At 45.0% G+C, this 15,496-nt stretch overlaps 5 protein-coding genes across 5 annotated transcripts; all 5 read left to right on the top strand.

Annotated features, from left to right (window-relative positions):
• Nucleotides 1-1,139: 1,139 nt before the first annotated feature.
• On the top strand, nt 1,140-2,321 carry RhiXN_06200 (Retrotransposon-derived protein PEG10; the record flags this gene model as incomplete). The annotated part of the gene is made up of 1 exon (XM_043326016.1): nt 1,140-2,321. The coding sequence occupies one exon, from the start codon at nt 1,140-1,142 to the stop codon at nt 2,319-2,321; it is 1,182 nt and encodes a 393-aa protein (XP_043181448.1).
• Nucleotides 2,322-2,578: 257 nt separating this feature from the next.
• Nucleotides 2,579-3,799, top strand: RhiXN_06199 (Retrotransposable element Tf2 protein; the record flags this gene model as incomplete). Its single annotated transcript, XM_043326015.1, has 1 exon — nt 2,579-3,799. One exon carries the CDS (start codon nt 2,579-2,581, stop codon nt 3,797-3,799), a length of 1,221 nt encoding a protein of 406 aa, XP_043181447.1.
• A 957-nt stretch (nt 3,800-4,756) lies between these two features.
• RhiXN_06198 (Transposon Tf2-1 polyprotein) lies at nt 4,757-6,097 on the top strand (the record flags this gene model as incomplete). The annotated part of the gene is made up of 1 exon (XM_043326014.1): nt 4,757-6,097. The coding sequence occupies one exon, from the start codon at nt 4,757-4,759 to the stop codon at nt 6,095-6,097; it is 1,341 nt and encodes a 446-aa protein (XP_043181446.1).
• Nucleotides 6,098-6,498: 401 nt separating this feature from the next.
• RhiXN_06197 (Transposon Tf2-7 polyprotein) lies at nt 6,499-9,638 on the top strand (the record flags this gene model as incomplete). Its single annotated transcript, XM_043326013.1, has 2 exons — nt 6,499-9,412; nt 9,445-9,638. 2 exons carry the CDS (start codon nt 6,499-6,501, stop codon nt 9,636-9,638), a joined length of 3,108 nt encoding a protein of 1,035 aa, XP_043181445.1.
• A 627-nt stretch (nt 9,639-10,265) lies between these two features.
• Nucleotides 10,266-12,143, top strand: RhiXN_06196 (Retrotransposable element Tf2 protein; the record flags this gene model as incomplete). Its single annotated transcript, XM_043326012.1, has 2 exons — nt 10,266-11,147; nt 11,202-12,143. 2 exons carry the CDS (start codon nt 10,266-10,268, stop codon nt 12,141-12,143), a joined length of 1,824 nt encoding a protein of 607 aa, XP_043181444.1.
• Nucleotides 12,144-15,496: the final 3,353 nt, after the last annotated feature.

Raw genomic sequence — 15,496 nt, 5'->3', positions numbered from 1 at the left:
CTGTTAAAGGCTTGTGTGTATATGTCAATATATAAGAGTGGATAAATGGATGCATTATGTTATAACCTCCTTACATATACCATTGGAATCGCCTGAATTTTCTATTATTTTTAGTATTTTTTACGGACTTAATATCTTATGTTTTCCAATCACGTGATCTTGGCGCTTATTATGCCGAGATGCCGCGCCAAGATGCCGTGCCAAGGGCGCTTAGGAGAAATCCACGCTTCTGCGCAGCCCGCAGCATGCTTCTCATTTGTCTTCTATACTTCTTTCTCTCATGCGCACAGACCATGTAATTAGTGTGCTTTGTCTATATAGACAGCAGGGAAATTGCTTGGAGACACCAAGTCGATTTTACCTTGTCTCATACTCATTGAGGAGGACATCCAGCCAGCTAAGTAGTTGGCCCCCTTAGTCACCAGTAGCAACCCCTCTACCTTACTCACCACACCTCCCAGGCCTAAGGCCCCCTTGCAGTAGCATAGAAGTAGTAGACCGCCTTAAGTGGTAGTAGTATAGCCTAGATAGATAGTTAGACCAACCTTGTCAGTAGTAGTACGGCCGTAAGCGCCCGCCCACTAGCAAGTACCCAACCTTACAGTTGGCGTACAACATTGTAAAATTGACTTTCTTGTAGGCTTGATTGACAAACAAGAAGACTCCTAGTACTAGCACAAGGGAAAAAACCGTGATTGGGGCTACCTTGCGGGACATAATAATCAAAAGTCCCCCACCCCCACGTAGTACCGAATTGCTATAAGGCTAACAAGTCCTATTGTCTGCATACCATGAGTTTCGCCGGAACTCTGCAGTTAGCGACCCTAGTCAGCTGAATTACCTGCTTGCAAAAAACCCGCTTGTATCACAATTGCCAGATCTGCTGATTTGTTGTAGGGATTGTCCAACGCTAGGTATTTAACGCAAGGGTTTAGCGTAGACACACTGCGTAAAAACCGCTCATAAGTCCTGTATCAGGCACCTAGTCCCCCCACGCCGTCTCAAACATTCCATCCACACACTCTGGCGTCCCCCACCCATACTCCCGTCCTTCCAGCCGCTCCAGCCGTCGTTCTGTTCCACCCCGTTCCCAACCACCCACTTGCAGCCCATCTCCCTCTTCAAGAGACCTGCCAAGGATGGAACCAGAGCCGTCCCCTACCGCTCTCCTCAAGGCTATCACAGCCCTCACCGCCACAGTTGGGTCCCTGCAGGATCAAATTTGCGCCCAAAGCCAGCAAATCACTGAACTTAGGGCCATATGCAAGGAAACCGCAGACCTCCTTGGGGATAAAGACCAAGGAGCACCCAAAGCCCAGCCTGGCCCATCGACTGGGCCTGTCACTCCTCCCACACACTTGGGAGGAGAAACCCACACTCCAGGCACGGCTAGGCCTGGACTCAAGGACCCCTTCCGCCCATCAAGGGGTACAGGGTTTGACTCAGAAGAAGAAGAGGAACCCAGGCAAGCTCCCAAAAAAGAGCCTCGCGGAACGCCTAGGAGCCTAAGCTCCCTCACCCCCTTTGACGCAGGATCCAGCGCTAAACAACCCAAAATGGACCTCCCGGACCCTTACAAGGGTGATATTAGGGGCCGCAAAGCCACCCAATGGCTGGACCAAATGCTTCTCTGGGCCGCCCTGCATAGGGAACAATTTGATGAGGAAGAGCAAATGGTGGTATGGATATTATACCATATGACCGACAAGGCTGCCGATTGGGCTCTCCCCATCATTGGGACCATTATCAAGGGCAAAGGACAACCCCCGACCACCATTTTGGCCTTAACGGCCAAATTCAAAGAAGCTTTTGCTGATCCAGACGCAAAGAGGGCGGCTGCCAGGAAGATTGCTGCGTTAGTTCAGACCACAACCACGTCTGAATACGTCACAGAGTTCCGCAATCTCATAGCAGAACTAGATTGGAACAAGGAGGCGTATATTGCCCAGTTCACACGCGGCCTCCACTGGAAGGTCAAGGAGCTCCTGTCCACCAAGGACAACATCCCCAATGAGTTAGAGGCTATATTTGCCGCCTCCATTAAAATTGATAATACTCGTTGGGAAAATGAGGAGAACCAACCTAAAAAGGCACCGGCCAAATCCCCCGTCACTACTACTTCCACCACCACCACAAGGGTCCGCCTATCCGAGGACCCCAACTATGTCACCCCGGAAGAAAGGGATTGCCGCCGTGCGTCAGGCCTTTGTGTTAAGTGCGGCCAAAAAGGACATGGGATCAAGCAGTGCCCCAATGGCTGGAAAGCCACAATCAAGGAAGTTGCCAAGATAGGAGAAGCCGTTGAGTCGGAAAAAGAATAAAGCCAAGGACTGCCGTCAAGCCCTTGGTAACATCTATAGCCAATCATGTATCAGAATCAGTTGTTGAATTTGTCTCTATTGCTTGCAATTCCAATAAAAAGCCACTGCTCTATCTTGATCTGATCATGCAAAACTATCCAACGGAACCTCTCAAAACCTTAATTGACTCTGGCGCCACATCCAATTTCATCTCTCCCACAATTGTTGAAAGACTTAAAATCCCAAAAACCCTACTTGAAAATCCATGAGTAGTGAGAATGCTAGATGGTACCATTTCCCAGACTGGTCGCATATGGCACCAGGTCCAACTTGCGGTTTTGGCCAATGGCCACCCACATACCATCCCTTTCCTTGTCTGCCCCATTGGAAACACCCCCGCCATCTTAGGGATGACTTGGCTCTCATCTGAATCCCCCCTCATCAACTGGCAACAGGGCCTAGTCACATTCCCGGAGCAAGTACAAATTGCCTCCAAAGAAGAAGCCGACTCCAACCCCTTGGCAGACCTTCCCCCACAATATCAGGAATTTGCAAAAGTGTTTGGGGAAGAAGAGTTCAAGGTGCTCCCTCCGCATAGAGAATACAACATAGCCATAGATCTCCTGCCAGACGCCAAACTCTCCCCTGGTCCCATATACGGCATGACAGATGCAGAATCCAAAGCCCTGAAACAACACATTGATGAAGAATTGGCAACGGGCAAGATTTGCCCCAGCACTTCATTGGCAGGTGCTCCAGTCATGTTTGTAAAAAAAGCAGATAGTTCTCTCAGGCTGGTGGTAGATTACCAAAAACTCAACAACGTAACCCATAAAAACGTTTACCCCTTACCACGGCAAGACAATCTCATGGCCAAACTAAGGCATGCAAAGATGTTCACAAAACTGGACCTCCGTTGGGGCTACAATAACGTCCGGATCAAGGAAGGTGACAAATGGAAAACCGCCTTCCGCACCAAATATGGGCTATTCAAATACCTAGTCATGCCCTTTGGCCTCACGAATGCGCCTGCAGCATTTCAACACTTTATGAACAACCTGTTCAGGGACCTGATCAACGTAACGGTGGTAATTTATTTAGACAACATCCTCATCTTCTCAGAGAAACTGGAAGAACACCCGTCCCACGTTAGAGAAGTTCTGTCTAGATTAATGAAGAACCAGTTGTTCTGCAAGTTGTCAAAATGTCATTTCCACGTCACTACGGTAGATTACTTGGGCATTGTCATATCCCCAGCTGGCTTTTCCATGGACCAGAAAAAGATCAAGGCAGTCACGTCATGGCCACAGCCCAAGACAATTAAACAAGTCCAGGCCTTCCTAGGGTTTGTCAATTACCTCCGCCGGTTCATCCCCAACTTCAGTTTGGTTGCACGTCCTCTGCATAATCTCACCAAAAAGGAAACCCCCTGGTCATGGGGTAACCCAGAAGAAGCGGCGTTCCAGGAATTGAAGCTTCTTGTCACTGTCATGCCCTAGAGGCGTGACCACCTTAAAATCCACTAAGTCGAAGAAATAGTGAATATATGCGCTATTTTCATGAAGATTTATGGATATATGCATCTTTATGCTATTTAGGCGCTGAGCGCTTATTATGTAATCTCATCACATGACCTTTAGTCATGTGATCTTGTTTTCTTATCTCTGGTCATGTGACCTTATCTTTGTTATGATGTTTGTACTTGTAATTACTCTTCCCCTTCTCTGTGAATATATAAGGAGGGTTCTGAGAGCCTTAAGCCTCAGAACTTGACCTCTTATCCCTTCCAACACCTACTACCCTAAGACATACAATTAAGAGTATTGCCTGAGAGCATACCAGTCACTGTCAAAGGTCCTTTGCCCAGCTATCTTTATAGCATAGTGCACTCTTACTCAATTGGTCTTGTCCAACCCCTCATCTGGCAATTGCCTTAGAGCATTGTTAGATCCCACTTGCTGATAAGTCCTATATTAGGCAATAGCTTGTTGGGCTTTACCCTGTGGTAGTTGTCGGCTCTGACATTAGGTTGAGTTCTTCATCACCAACCCTTGTGGACTACTAGGGTGTTAGTACTGGCACGACCCATCAAGAACCAGTGATCCAGCATAGCCAGATAATAGTCAAAACTGGTGATTGTTGCACTAGGGGGTTATTGTTACACGGCTAGCATTGCGAACGTCCACCCAAGAGTCTGCCACGACTCCTTCTGCGTCACAGACAGTCAAAGACCCGCTTGTGCAAAACCTGCTACTGTATCACGCCCATCCAAGGCTTGTTGATCAGTTGTAAGGAGCATTCAACGCTAGGTATTGAGACAGTGATTAGCGTAAAGAATAAACTGTGAGCTTAGTGGGGCCAATCATCTAGCCTCCCCTTATTCCTAAACTAGTAGTGAAGTTGCCTTATTTAGCAAGGACGCTACTTAGTATCTATCATATCCCTCCTTCTCCACTATGTCAACCCAACCATCTACCTATGTGCATGCCGATCCCAATGCGCTGTCTGTCCCCACCAATATCCAGGAGATACCTGCGTGGGCCCAGGAGATCAAAAACCTCCTCCTGGCTATGAACCAAAATCTATCCTTGGTCATAGGACAAGCGGCTGCCCACCACACAGACATCGGCACCACTCAGGCTACCCTCTCAAACCATGACAGTAGCATTACCAACCTTGACGCCCTGATTGTAAAACTTGGGGCTGATATTGCCAAAATAGGCACCGCTGCTGCTTCTGGTTCCTCCCTTGCCTCGGCTACCAAGGCTCCCAAACTTGCGACGCCAGACAAATTTGATGGGTCTGACAAGAATAAGGCAATCTCTTTCAGAGTTGCTGTATCTCATTATCTCAGGATCTCATATCCTGGCTCAACAGTGGATGAGCAAATCGCTTTCATTATCTCCTGCCTGGATGGCAAGGCCCATGAGTGGCTTGAGCCCTACCTGGAGGAGGACGTTGTAAAAGGGAACCCTGTTTCTTGGCTCCACAATTTGGATGCCTTCTGGCTGCAATTCAATGCACGCTGGAATGTCCAAAATAGGACTGAGAACTTCCGCGCCAAGTTGCGCACCCTTAAGCAAACCAAGGGAGTCCAAGATTATTACAAGGACTTCCAGACCTATTCTCAAGGCCTTGGTTACAACGATCCTTCTCTCAGGGACATGTTCTATGATGGCCTGTCCCACAAAATTAAGGAAACTCTCATGGTTCAAGATTATGACCATGCAGATGCCTCAGTCACTCTTGCAACTCTTGCGGAGAAGGCCCTTAAGGTGGATCAGCGCCTAGAGCAGTTTGCGGCCCAGCACAAGGGTTCATCCTCCTCTTCAAACCAATCTGGAAGCAAATCCAGCACTTCGACGTCAGCAGCAGCCCAGGGAGCGCCCAGGGATAAACTGTCTGTTGGGGAACAGGTGTATGCGATTGTGGATGGAAAGGCTAAGAAGGGGGTCCTCCAAAAGGTTGGCCAAAATGCCAAGGGAATAGCAGTCCCAATTGTCAAATGGAATGATGGCACCACCATGGATGTTACCTTTAAATCTCTTAAAAAGGATAACCACCCTGCCACTGCCACCTCTTCCACTGCTCCCAAGGCTTCTTCCTCCTCCTCCTCCTCGCGCAACTCTGGTCCTTCACCAATGGACTTAGACTCTGCCTCATCTAAAGGCAAAAAACCAATTATATGCGCAACATGTGGAGGTAGGGGACACTATGCCAACCAATGCCCCTCCAAATCCTACTCTGGCCATGAGGCCCACATCTCTGAGGATGAGTCGGAAAATGGGGACCTCTGAACACTAACGGGAACAGTGTATCAGAGGGAAATAATGGACATTTAGATAGCTTGGAAATCTTTTCTGTAAATAATATATCTCCTTTAAATATATATTTTCAAGCATCTCGCGTTCAACAAGTTCCCAACCCTAAGGTTACCAAGAAAATGAAGCCCTTCTTTGGATGGGCTATGATTGATTCAGGTGCATCGTCTTGCTTTATACACAAGGACTTGATCAAACAATATGGTATACCTACTACAAAAAAGTCTGTACCACGTCGCCTTAAAGTGATTGATGGAAGAGACATTAGTTCTGGTTTGGTAGATTCAGAATGTATATTTACTTTAGAATTAGGTAGTCATAAAGAGGTTCTGAAATGTAACATAGCTGATATAGGTAAACATAGCATAGTCCTTGGAATGTCCTGGCTCAAGTTACACAACCCTACTATAGACTGGCCTAATAAGCGTATTACTTTTAATTCTCAATATTGTAACAACACTTGTCTTTCTGTTTCTAATTCTATCCTGGGAAATGTTGGTGGGACTTCTAACCACCTTGAAGGCATACCAGAAGACTTAGGAGGTGTCGAGGTAATTGAACCTCTTGAAGGCATCCCTAGGGAAACTGGAGGTACTGTGGACTCTCCACTTGAAAGTATCCCAGTAGAACTGCGCAATTTTGCGGAGGTATTTTCTGAGGACATGAAGGTGACGGAACTGCCGCCGCACCGTCCTTTTGATTTAGGGATTGATTTAATCGATCCTGATAAACCTGTTAAGGCTATGGTATACCCCTTGAAGGCATCTGATGATGAGGAACTTAGAAAACTTCTTAAAGAACAATTGGACAAAGGATTGATTCGCCCATCCAAATCCAAATATGGTTCCCCAGTTCACTTTGTCAACAAGAAAAATGGGAAAAGGCGTATGGTTGTGGATTATAGATCCCTAAATGCAAATACAGTCAAAAATGCGTACCCCCTACCTTTAATACAGTCTCTCATTGAGAAACTAAGGGGCGCAAAATACTTTTCCACCATTGACCTGAAATCTGGATATAACTTGGTCCGGATAAAGGAAGGTGATGAATGGAAGACTGCGTTTAAAACCAAATATGGCCTGTTTGAATACCTAGTCATGCCCTTTGGGTTATGCAACGCTCCTGCTGCATTTCAGCACTTCATGAATGAGATATTTAGGGACATATTGGACGTCTATGTAGTAGTATATCTAGACGACATCCTAATATTCTCAGAAAGCAGGGAATTACACACAAAACATCTCCAAGAGGTACTGAAAAGGCTGCAAGACAATGCATGCTACTGTAACCTGGAGAAGTGTAATTTCTATGCATCTGAAGTAGATTACCTTGGTGTCATTGCCAATGGTGAAGGAGTGAAAGCAGATCCCAAGAAAATCACTCAAGCGGTTGATTGGGCAACACCGCGCTCTGTCAAAGGGGTTCAAGAGTTTTTGGGCTTTATAAATTTCTATAGACGCTTCATACATAACTTCTCAAAATTGGCACAACCCTTATACCAACTACTCCAAAAGAATATACCTTGGGAGTGGGGTGAACGCCAAGAAGTGTCTTTTAAAGCTCTTAAACAGGCTCTAATTGAATCCCCTGTCTTAATCCAACCCAATCCATACAAGGAGTTTTTCCTTGAGTGTGACGCCTCTGATTTTGCAACGGGCGCTGTCCTTAATCAAAAGGGCAGTGATGATAAATTACACCCGGTTGCATTCCTATCAAAATCCCTAGCACCTGCTGAAAGAAACTATGATATCTTTGATAAAGAGTTACTAGCAGTAGTAAGGGCTTTAAAGGAATGGCGTCACCTGCTGGAAGGAACAGTAATCCCTGTCAAAATACTGACAGACCATAAAAATCTGGAGTACTTCCAGACAAAAAGGGATCTGAACCAAAGGCAGTTAAGGTGGATGGGATTTTTGGCAGATTACAACTATAGGATTGTGTATAGGCCGGGCGCACAGAATAGAAAAGCAGATATTCTCTCTTGCCGTGAAGACCACAAGTCTGCGGTTAAAGAGGGGGGTGAAACCCCTGTGCTCATAAGCCCAGAGCTTTTTATTGCAGCTATTCAAACAGATAGTGACCTTAATGATCTAATAAGGGACGCTCTGCATGATGATAAAGCTGTATACAAAATCCTTAAATCCTTGGAAGAGGACATACCCGTTAAAGGATGGAAACTTGATAATGGCTTACTCTACTATCATGACCGGATTTATGTCCCTAATGAGCCAGAAATCAGGAAAGCCATCTTAGAAAGCAGGCATGATAACCCTTCCACTGGGCACCCAGGACAGTTCAGAACCCTAGACCTCCTTTCAAGGGATTACTACTGGTCAGGGATGAAACAATCTGTAACAAAATATGTCCAAGCATGCGATTCATGCATACGTAGCAAACACTCCAACCGGGCTCCTGAAGGTCTCCTTCAAAACATAGATTTACCCAATAAGCCCTGGGAGGAAATAACGTATGACTTGATTGTAGGACTCCCCACCTCAGAAGGATATGATGCAATATTAACAGTAGTGGACCAATTATCCAAAATGGTTCATTTTATACCAACGCACTCTGATGCTACTGCTGTTGATGTTGCAAACCTCTTTGTATCCTTTGTGTGGAAGTTACATGGGTTACCCAGGAAAACCATTTCGGACCGAGGCCCCCAATTTAATGCAAAATTCCTGAGACAAGTCTACAAGCGGTTGGGGATAGAACCACATTTCTCCACTGCATACAGACCACAAGTTGATGGACAAAGTGAACGCTTAAACCAGTTTGTGGAAATTTACCTACGCCACTACATCAACTATAGACAAACAGACTGGGTTGCATCACTACCACTTGCGGAATTTGCATACAATAATGGGAAACACTCAGGCTCCAAACACTCTCCCTTCTACATGTGCTATGGTTATAATCCAGACTTCACAGTTGGAAACACCAAGGAAAGCCATGTCCCCCAAGCCAACGACCTAGCAGACTTCCTGAAAGAAATCCAAACTGAAGCAAAAGCTGCTTTAGAAATTGCCGCAAGACAAAATGCGCAATACTATGATTTAAACAGAAGGGAAGCAACCAAGCTGGAAGTTGGTGATAAAGTTTATTTGAGTAGTGCCAACATCAAAACTTCAAGGCCTTCCCATAAGCTAGAACATAAGCGATTGGGGCCCTACAAGGTCTTGGAGAAAATTGGCAGGAACTCTTATAAACTGGATCTCCCTAAATCCATGAAAGTCCATCCTGTCTTCAACATTGCCCTATTACACAAAAAGCCAGTAGACGAGTATGACCGTGATCCAGTTCCACTCCCCCAGTTGTCACAGCTGATGGAGAAGAGGAATATACTGTTGAAAGGATCCTAGACTCCAAGAAAGTGGGTCGACAAGTCAAATACTTGGTTAAATGGAAAGGGTATGGACCAGAGGATAACACATGGGAGCCCAAGGCCCACTTAGCCAATGCCCCTGAAAAATTGGCTAAGTTTCACCGTGAACATCCAGAGGCAGCTGGACCTTAACGGGGGGGAAGTGTCATGCCCTAGAGGCGTGACCACCTTAAAATCCACTAAGTCGAAGAAATAGTGAATATATGCGCTATTTTCATGAAGATTTATGGATATATGCATCTTTATGCTATTTAGGCGCTGAGCGCTTATTATGTAATCTCATCACATGACCTTTAGTCATGTGATCTTGTTTTCTTATCTCTGGTCATGTGACCTTATCTTTGTTATGATGTTTGTACTTGTAATTACTCTTCCCCTTCTCTGTGAATATATAAGGAGGGTTCTGAGAGCCTTAAGCCTCAGAACTTGACCTCTTATCCCTTCCAACACCTACTACCCTAAGACATACAATTAAGAGTATTGCCTGAGAGCATACCAGTCACTGTCAAAGGTCCTTTGCCCAGCTATCTTTATAGCATAGTGCACTCTTACTCAATTGGTCTTGTCCAACCCCTCATCTGGCAATTGCCTTAGAGCATTGTTAGATCCCACTTGCTGATAAGTCCTATATTAGGCAATAGCTTGTTGGGCTTTACCCTGTGGTAGTTGTCGGCTCTGACAGTCACCCAGTCACCGGTCCTCATCCATTCCAACCCAGACCTTCCCTATTACCTGGAAACAGATGCGTCAGGAGTAGCTATGGGAGCAATCCTTAGTCAGCAAGGAAAAGATAACCGCCTACACCCAGTGGCATACATGTCAAAATCCTTCTCCAGCGCTGAGGCTAATTACGATACACATGATAAGGAACTCTTGGCAATTATCAAGGCACTGGAAGAATGGCGGATTTTCTTAGAAGCAACGGATAAACCCATCCAGGTGTTCACTGATCATCAAAACCTGGAATACTGGATGCAGGCACGGACTTTCAATTGCAGGCATGCTCATTGGCGCATCTTTCTAAGTGATTTCAATTTTGAGATCCATTATTGCCCCGGGAAACAGTCAGGAAAACCAGACGCCCTTTCCAGAAGATCAGATTACGTAGATGCCCCCACAGAGCCAGAAATTATGTTGCCGTCAGAAGTTTTTGCAAACACATCAGAAGAGGAACTTGAGATTGTCACAAGTATTCGTGACAAACTCAGGGAAGATCCATCGCTAGAACCCATCATCAGGTTCCTCATGGAAGACGCGGACAACGCCCCTCCGTCTATTTGCAAAGCTTATAAGGACTACGATTGGGAAGAGGACTTGCTATGGTATTGCGGAAAGCTAGTGGTCCCAGACTCAGAAGAACTCAAGGACCAACTCCTCAAGGAATTCCATGACTCTCCCTTGGCAGGCCACCCCGGACAACAACGGACCCTAGAACTACTCAGCCGTAACTATTGGTGGCCAGGAATGAAGTCCTCTGCAAAAGAATGGGTTGAATGTTGCCCCATCTGCCAATCCAACCGTTGCGCCCACAATCCAGTAATAGCTCTAAAACCCTTAGAAGTCCCTCCTTTCCCATTCCACACAATTTCCTACGACTTCATTACAGGTTTTCCCAGATCAGATGGACATGACGCAATATTGGTGGTCATAGACTCGTTTTCATAATTTGGGCACTTCATCCCAACTACCAAAAAGGTGTTGGCCAAGGGCTTAGCGAATCTCTTTGTCACCCATGTTTGGAAACTCCATGGGCTCCCGGTAAAAACTGTATCAGATTGGGGAACCACGTTTACCGGGAAGTTCCTCAGGGCCTTGTACCAACAATTGGGAATCCAACCCTCCTTCTCCTTGGCCTACCACCCCAAATCAGATGGACAAACCAAACGGGTTAACCAATTCATTGAGTTTTACCTTCAATCTTACATAGCAGCGGATCACTCAGATTGGGTAAAATGGCTACCCCTTGCGGAGTACGCATACAACAACGCCAAGCATGCTGCCACAGGTAAAACCCCATTTGAACTGGTTTATGGAAGAAACCCCGTGATGAGTCCGTCAACTGTGCCAGCCAACATACCAGAAGCAGACCTTGTAGCTGATACCCTTGCACGAGAGTGGAAAGAGGCAGAGTTGGCGCTCAGAATGACCAAAGAACGCATGGCAGGGACGAAAGGGGTAATACCAGAATACTCTGTAGGAGAAAAAGTCTGGCTGGACGGAAAGAACGTGGAACTGAGAACAAATTCCAACAAACTGGACCCCAAACGGCTGGGACCATTCGAAGTCACAGAAAAAATTTCCAGCCACGCCTATTGTCTAAAATTGCCGGAAACTCTGAAAATCCACGACGTGTTCTATGTAGGACTTCTATCCAAGACGCATGAATCTGCAAGCCAGCCATTCCCAGATCGACCCCCTCCGGAAACCATAGAAGGGGAAGAGGAATACGAGGTAGAACAAATCCTGGATTCAAAAAGACTACAAGGAAAGTGGGTTTACCTCATCAAATGGAAGGGCTATGGCCCAGAAGATAACTCCTGGGAACCCAAGGATCTGCTAAAACATAGTCAAGAAGAAATCCAACGCTTCAACAAGTCGCAACTGAAAAAGGCTTGTGACTCCGCCAAGAGCCTTTAAGGGGGGGCAATGTTATAACCTCCTTACATATACCATTGGAATTGCCTGAATTTTCTATTATTTTTAGTATTTTTTACGGACTTAATATCTTATGTTTTCCAATCACGTGATCTTGGCGCTTATTATGCCAAGATGCCGCGCCGAGATGCCGTGCCAAGGGTGCTTAGGAGAAATCCACGCTTCTGCGCAGCCCGCAGCATGCTTCTCATTTGTCTTCTATACTTCTTTCTCTCACGCGCACAGACCATGTAATTAGTGTGCTTTGTCTATATATACAGCAGGGAAATCGCTTGGAGACACCAAGTCAATTTTACCTTGTCTCATACTCATTGAGGAGGACATCCAGCCAGCTAAGTAGTCGGCCCCCTTAGTCACCAGTAGCAACCCCTCTACCTTACTCACCACACCTCCCAGGCCTAAGGCCCCCTTGCAGTAGCATAGAAGTAGTAGACCGCCTTAAGCGGTAGTAGTATAGCCTAGATAGATAGTTAGACCAACCTTGTCAGTAGTAGTACGGCCGTAAGCGCCCACCCACTAGCAAGTACCCAACCTTACAGTTGGCGTACGACACATTAGAAGCGTCTTCACAGGGTCCTTTTATACCCTGAGAAGGCGCACAAACAAGTATATACATGATTGATACCAAGAGGGGTACAGGAGGTATATGTGGCAACTGAAACACTTGAGGGAGCCAATACTTTGGTACATAGTAAACAAACAACAGATCCTAATATTTGCCCCAAGGCAATGTTTGCCCCAAGGCAGTATTTACCTGTGTGGGTCCTTAGATGTCCCAAGGCTAAGTGTTTCATCCTTGGAGTAAACAGTCCCAAAGGTAGGATACCTCTGCATTGGGTACTTACAGTAAATGGGGCATAACTCTGCCAAATGTTGTCCGTTTTGGGAGTTTGACCCAGCGTTCTGGAGCGCACAAACATGCGCACCTAAGCGCAAGCGATTCGGTAGTGTGGGATGCCCGGGTGATGGAGAAAAGGCGCATTTAGTGCGTCGGCGCTTAAGGGCTGATTAAGCGCCGGAGCACTTGTCTATGCAACAGGGGGGACCCTGAATATTTCTGTGTAGCCACAAGATAGAATCTTGAATAATAAATACTACAAACAAGAGAAATATTACTTGTTACTGTTTATCTACTCAGGTGAATTTATATATATTTAAATGAGTGAGAAAACAGCATATATGCAAAAGGCATTGCATATTAAGGGTATTCCTGAGCTTTTTAGGTTTTGTAAAGGTCACTATTGGATAGAGGGACCTTGAAAACCTTAGTTTGCATCTTTATCTCATTTATTTACTGTGAGATTACTAGTGTAATTAATAAAATAAGTACAGATTAAAGAAGAAATGTCATATCCATAACAGGACCCTCCATGTTGTAAATTGGGGGGAAAGAGGTTGAGACTCTAGTGCTGAGCAGGGTCAGTATTAGAAGATTCCTGTTGTAGACACACTTATACCAAGGGAATTTATTCCCATTTTCTCAAATTTGAACAAAGACAATTGGACAACATTTTCAAACATGTGACTTTGGTGCTTATGTCATACACTAAGCGCCAAGCCACGCCCCCATCTGCGCTTATTCAGCATACAGAGCCACCTCCACCTATGACATTGTCATGACATGTCAGTGACACGTATGCATGAGTAAGGCTGACTGCAGAACAGGGTTCTTATTGGTTATAGTTTTGCATATTGTATATTTGTAATTAGTTCACCTCTGTAATATAAGGAGGCCAACCAACCATGGTAACTGTTAAGAGTTGTGTAAGTACAGGAGTAAGAAAGAATTACTATATACAAGATGTATATGGGAGTAACTGAGAACTAGTATTAAGAATCAGAATATATGCACACAATATATGCACAATATAGGCTAGGTTATCAGGAATAACAACTCCTAACAAATAGTCTAGCAACTATGAAGTGCAGGTGGTTGGTTATATATAGTACCTTAGACTAATGTTACTTAAGCCTAAGTGACTAAGGGTATGTATACTTAAGGTCTCTGGGATAGTACCTTAAGTAAGAGGGTTACCTGACTAATGTACAGGATTTATGGGATTTGTCTAATAAGTATAGGACTTATATATGCTTAAGTCAGACTTAAGACTTATGGGGTGTACCTAAAATATATCTAGGATTTATGAGATATTGTAGATAAAGCTATCTACATTATAGGGGGTATGGTGGATTGAAACACTATCACTCAATCACAACAATCCTTACAGTATTGTTGCACTATACTCAATGTTGAACTCAACAACTGTGACAGTCAAGGGGCACAGGGTTGCAGTAAGTACACTAATAGGTTACCCTGTGTCTGTTGGGACTGGCCTATGGTCTTAGTGCGCCAAATAACCTCCTATGCTATTTACAGTGAGTCAATCACTAAAGTAAATGCGCAGATAAGCTGTTAAAGGCTTGTGTGTATATGTCAATATATAAGAGTGGATAAATGGATGCATTAGAAGCATCTTCACAGGGTCCTTTTATACCCTGAGAAGGCGCACAAACAAGTATATACATGATTGATACCAAGAGGGGTACAGGAGGTACATGTGGCAACTGAAACACTTGAGGGAGCCAATACTTTGGTACATAGTAAACAAACAACAGATCCTAATATTTGCCCCAAGGCAGTATTTACCTGTATGGGTCCTTAGATGTCCCAAGGCTAAGTGTTTCATCCTTGGAGTAAACAGTCCCAAAGGTAAGATACTGCTGCATTGGGTACTTACAGTAAATGGGGCATAACTCTGCCAAATGTTGTCCGTTTTGGGAGTCTGAGCCAGCGTTCTGGAGCGCACAAACAGGCGCACCTAAGCGCAAGCGATTTGGCAGTGTGGGATGCCTGGGTGACAGAGAAAAGGCGCATTTAATGTGTCAGCGCTTAAGCGCTGATTAAGCGCTGGAGCACTTGCCTATGCAACAGGGGGGACCCTGAATATTTCTGTGTGTAGCCACAAGATAGAATCTTGAATAATAAATACTACAAACAAGAGAAATATTACTTGTTACTGTTTATCTACTCAGCTGAATTTATATATTTAAATGAGTGAGAAAACAGCATATATGCAAAAGGCATTGCATATTAAGGGTATTCCTGAGGTTTATAGGTTTTGTGAAGGTCACTATTGGATAGAGGGACCTTGAAAACCTTAGTTCGCATCTTTATCTCATTTGTTTACTGTAAGTTTACTAGTGTAATTAATAAAATAAGTACAGATTAATGGAGAAATGTCATATCCATAACATATCCCCCCCAATCTGGACTTATCCTATCAAGAGATGGCTTCCTGATTAAAGGTTTGATGCTAATTGATAATACTTCTTGA

Source organism: Rhizoctonia solani, chromosome 7 (assembly GCF_016906535.1).
Source record: "Rhizoctonia solani chromosome 7, complete sequence".
Classification (NCBI taxonomy): Eukaryota; Fungi; Basidiomycota; class Agaricomycetes; order Cantharellales; family Ceratobasidiaceae; genus Rhizoctonia; species Rhizoctonia solani.
This window is presented reverse-complemented; position numbering and strand designations above follow the sequence as displayed.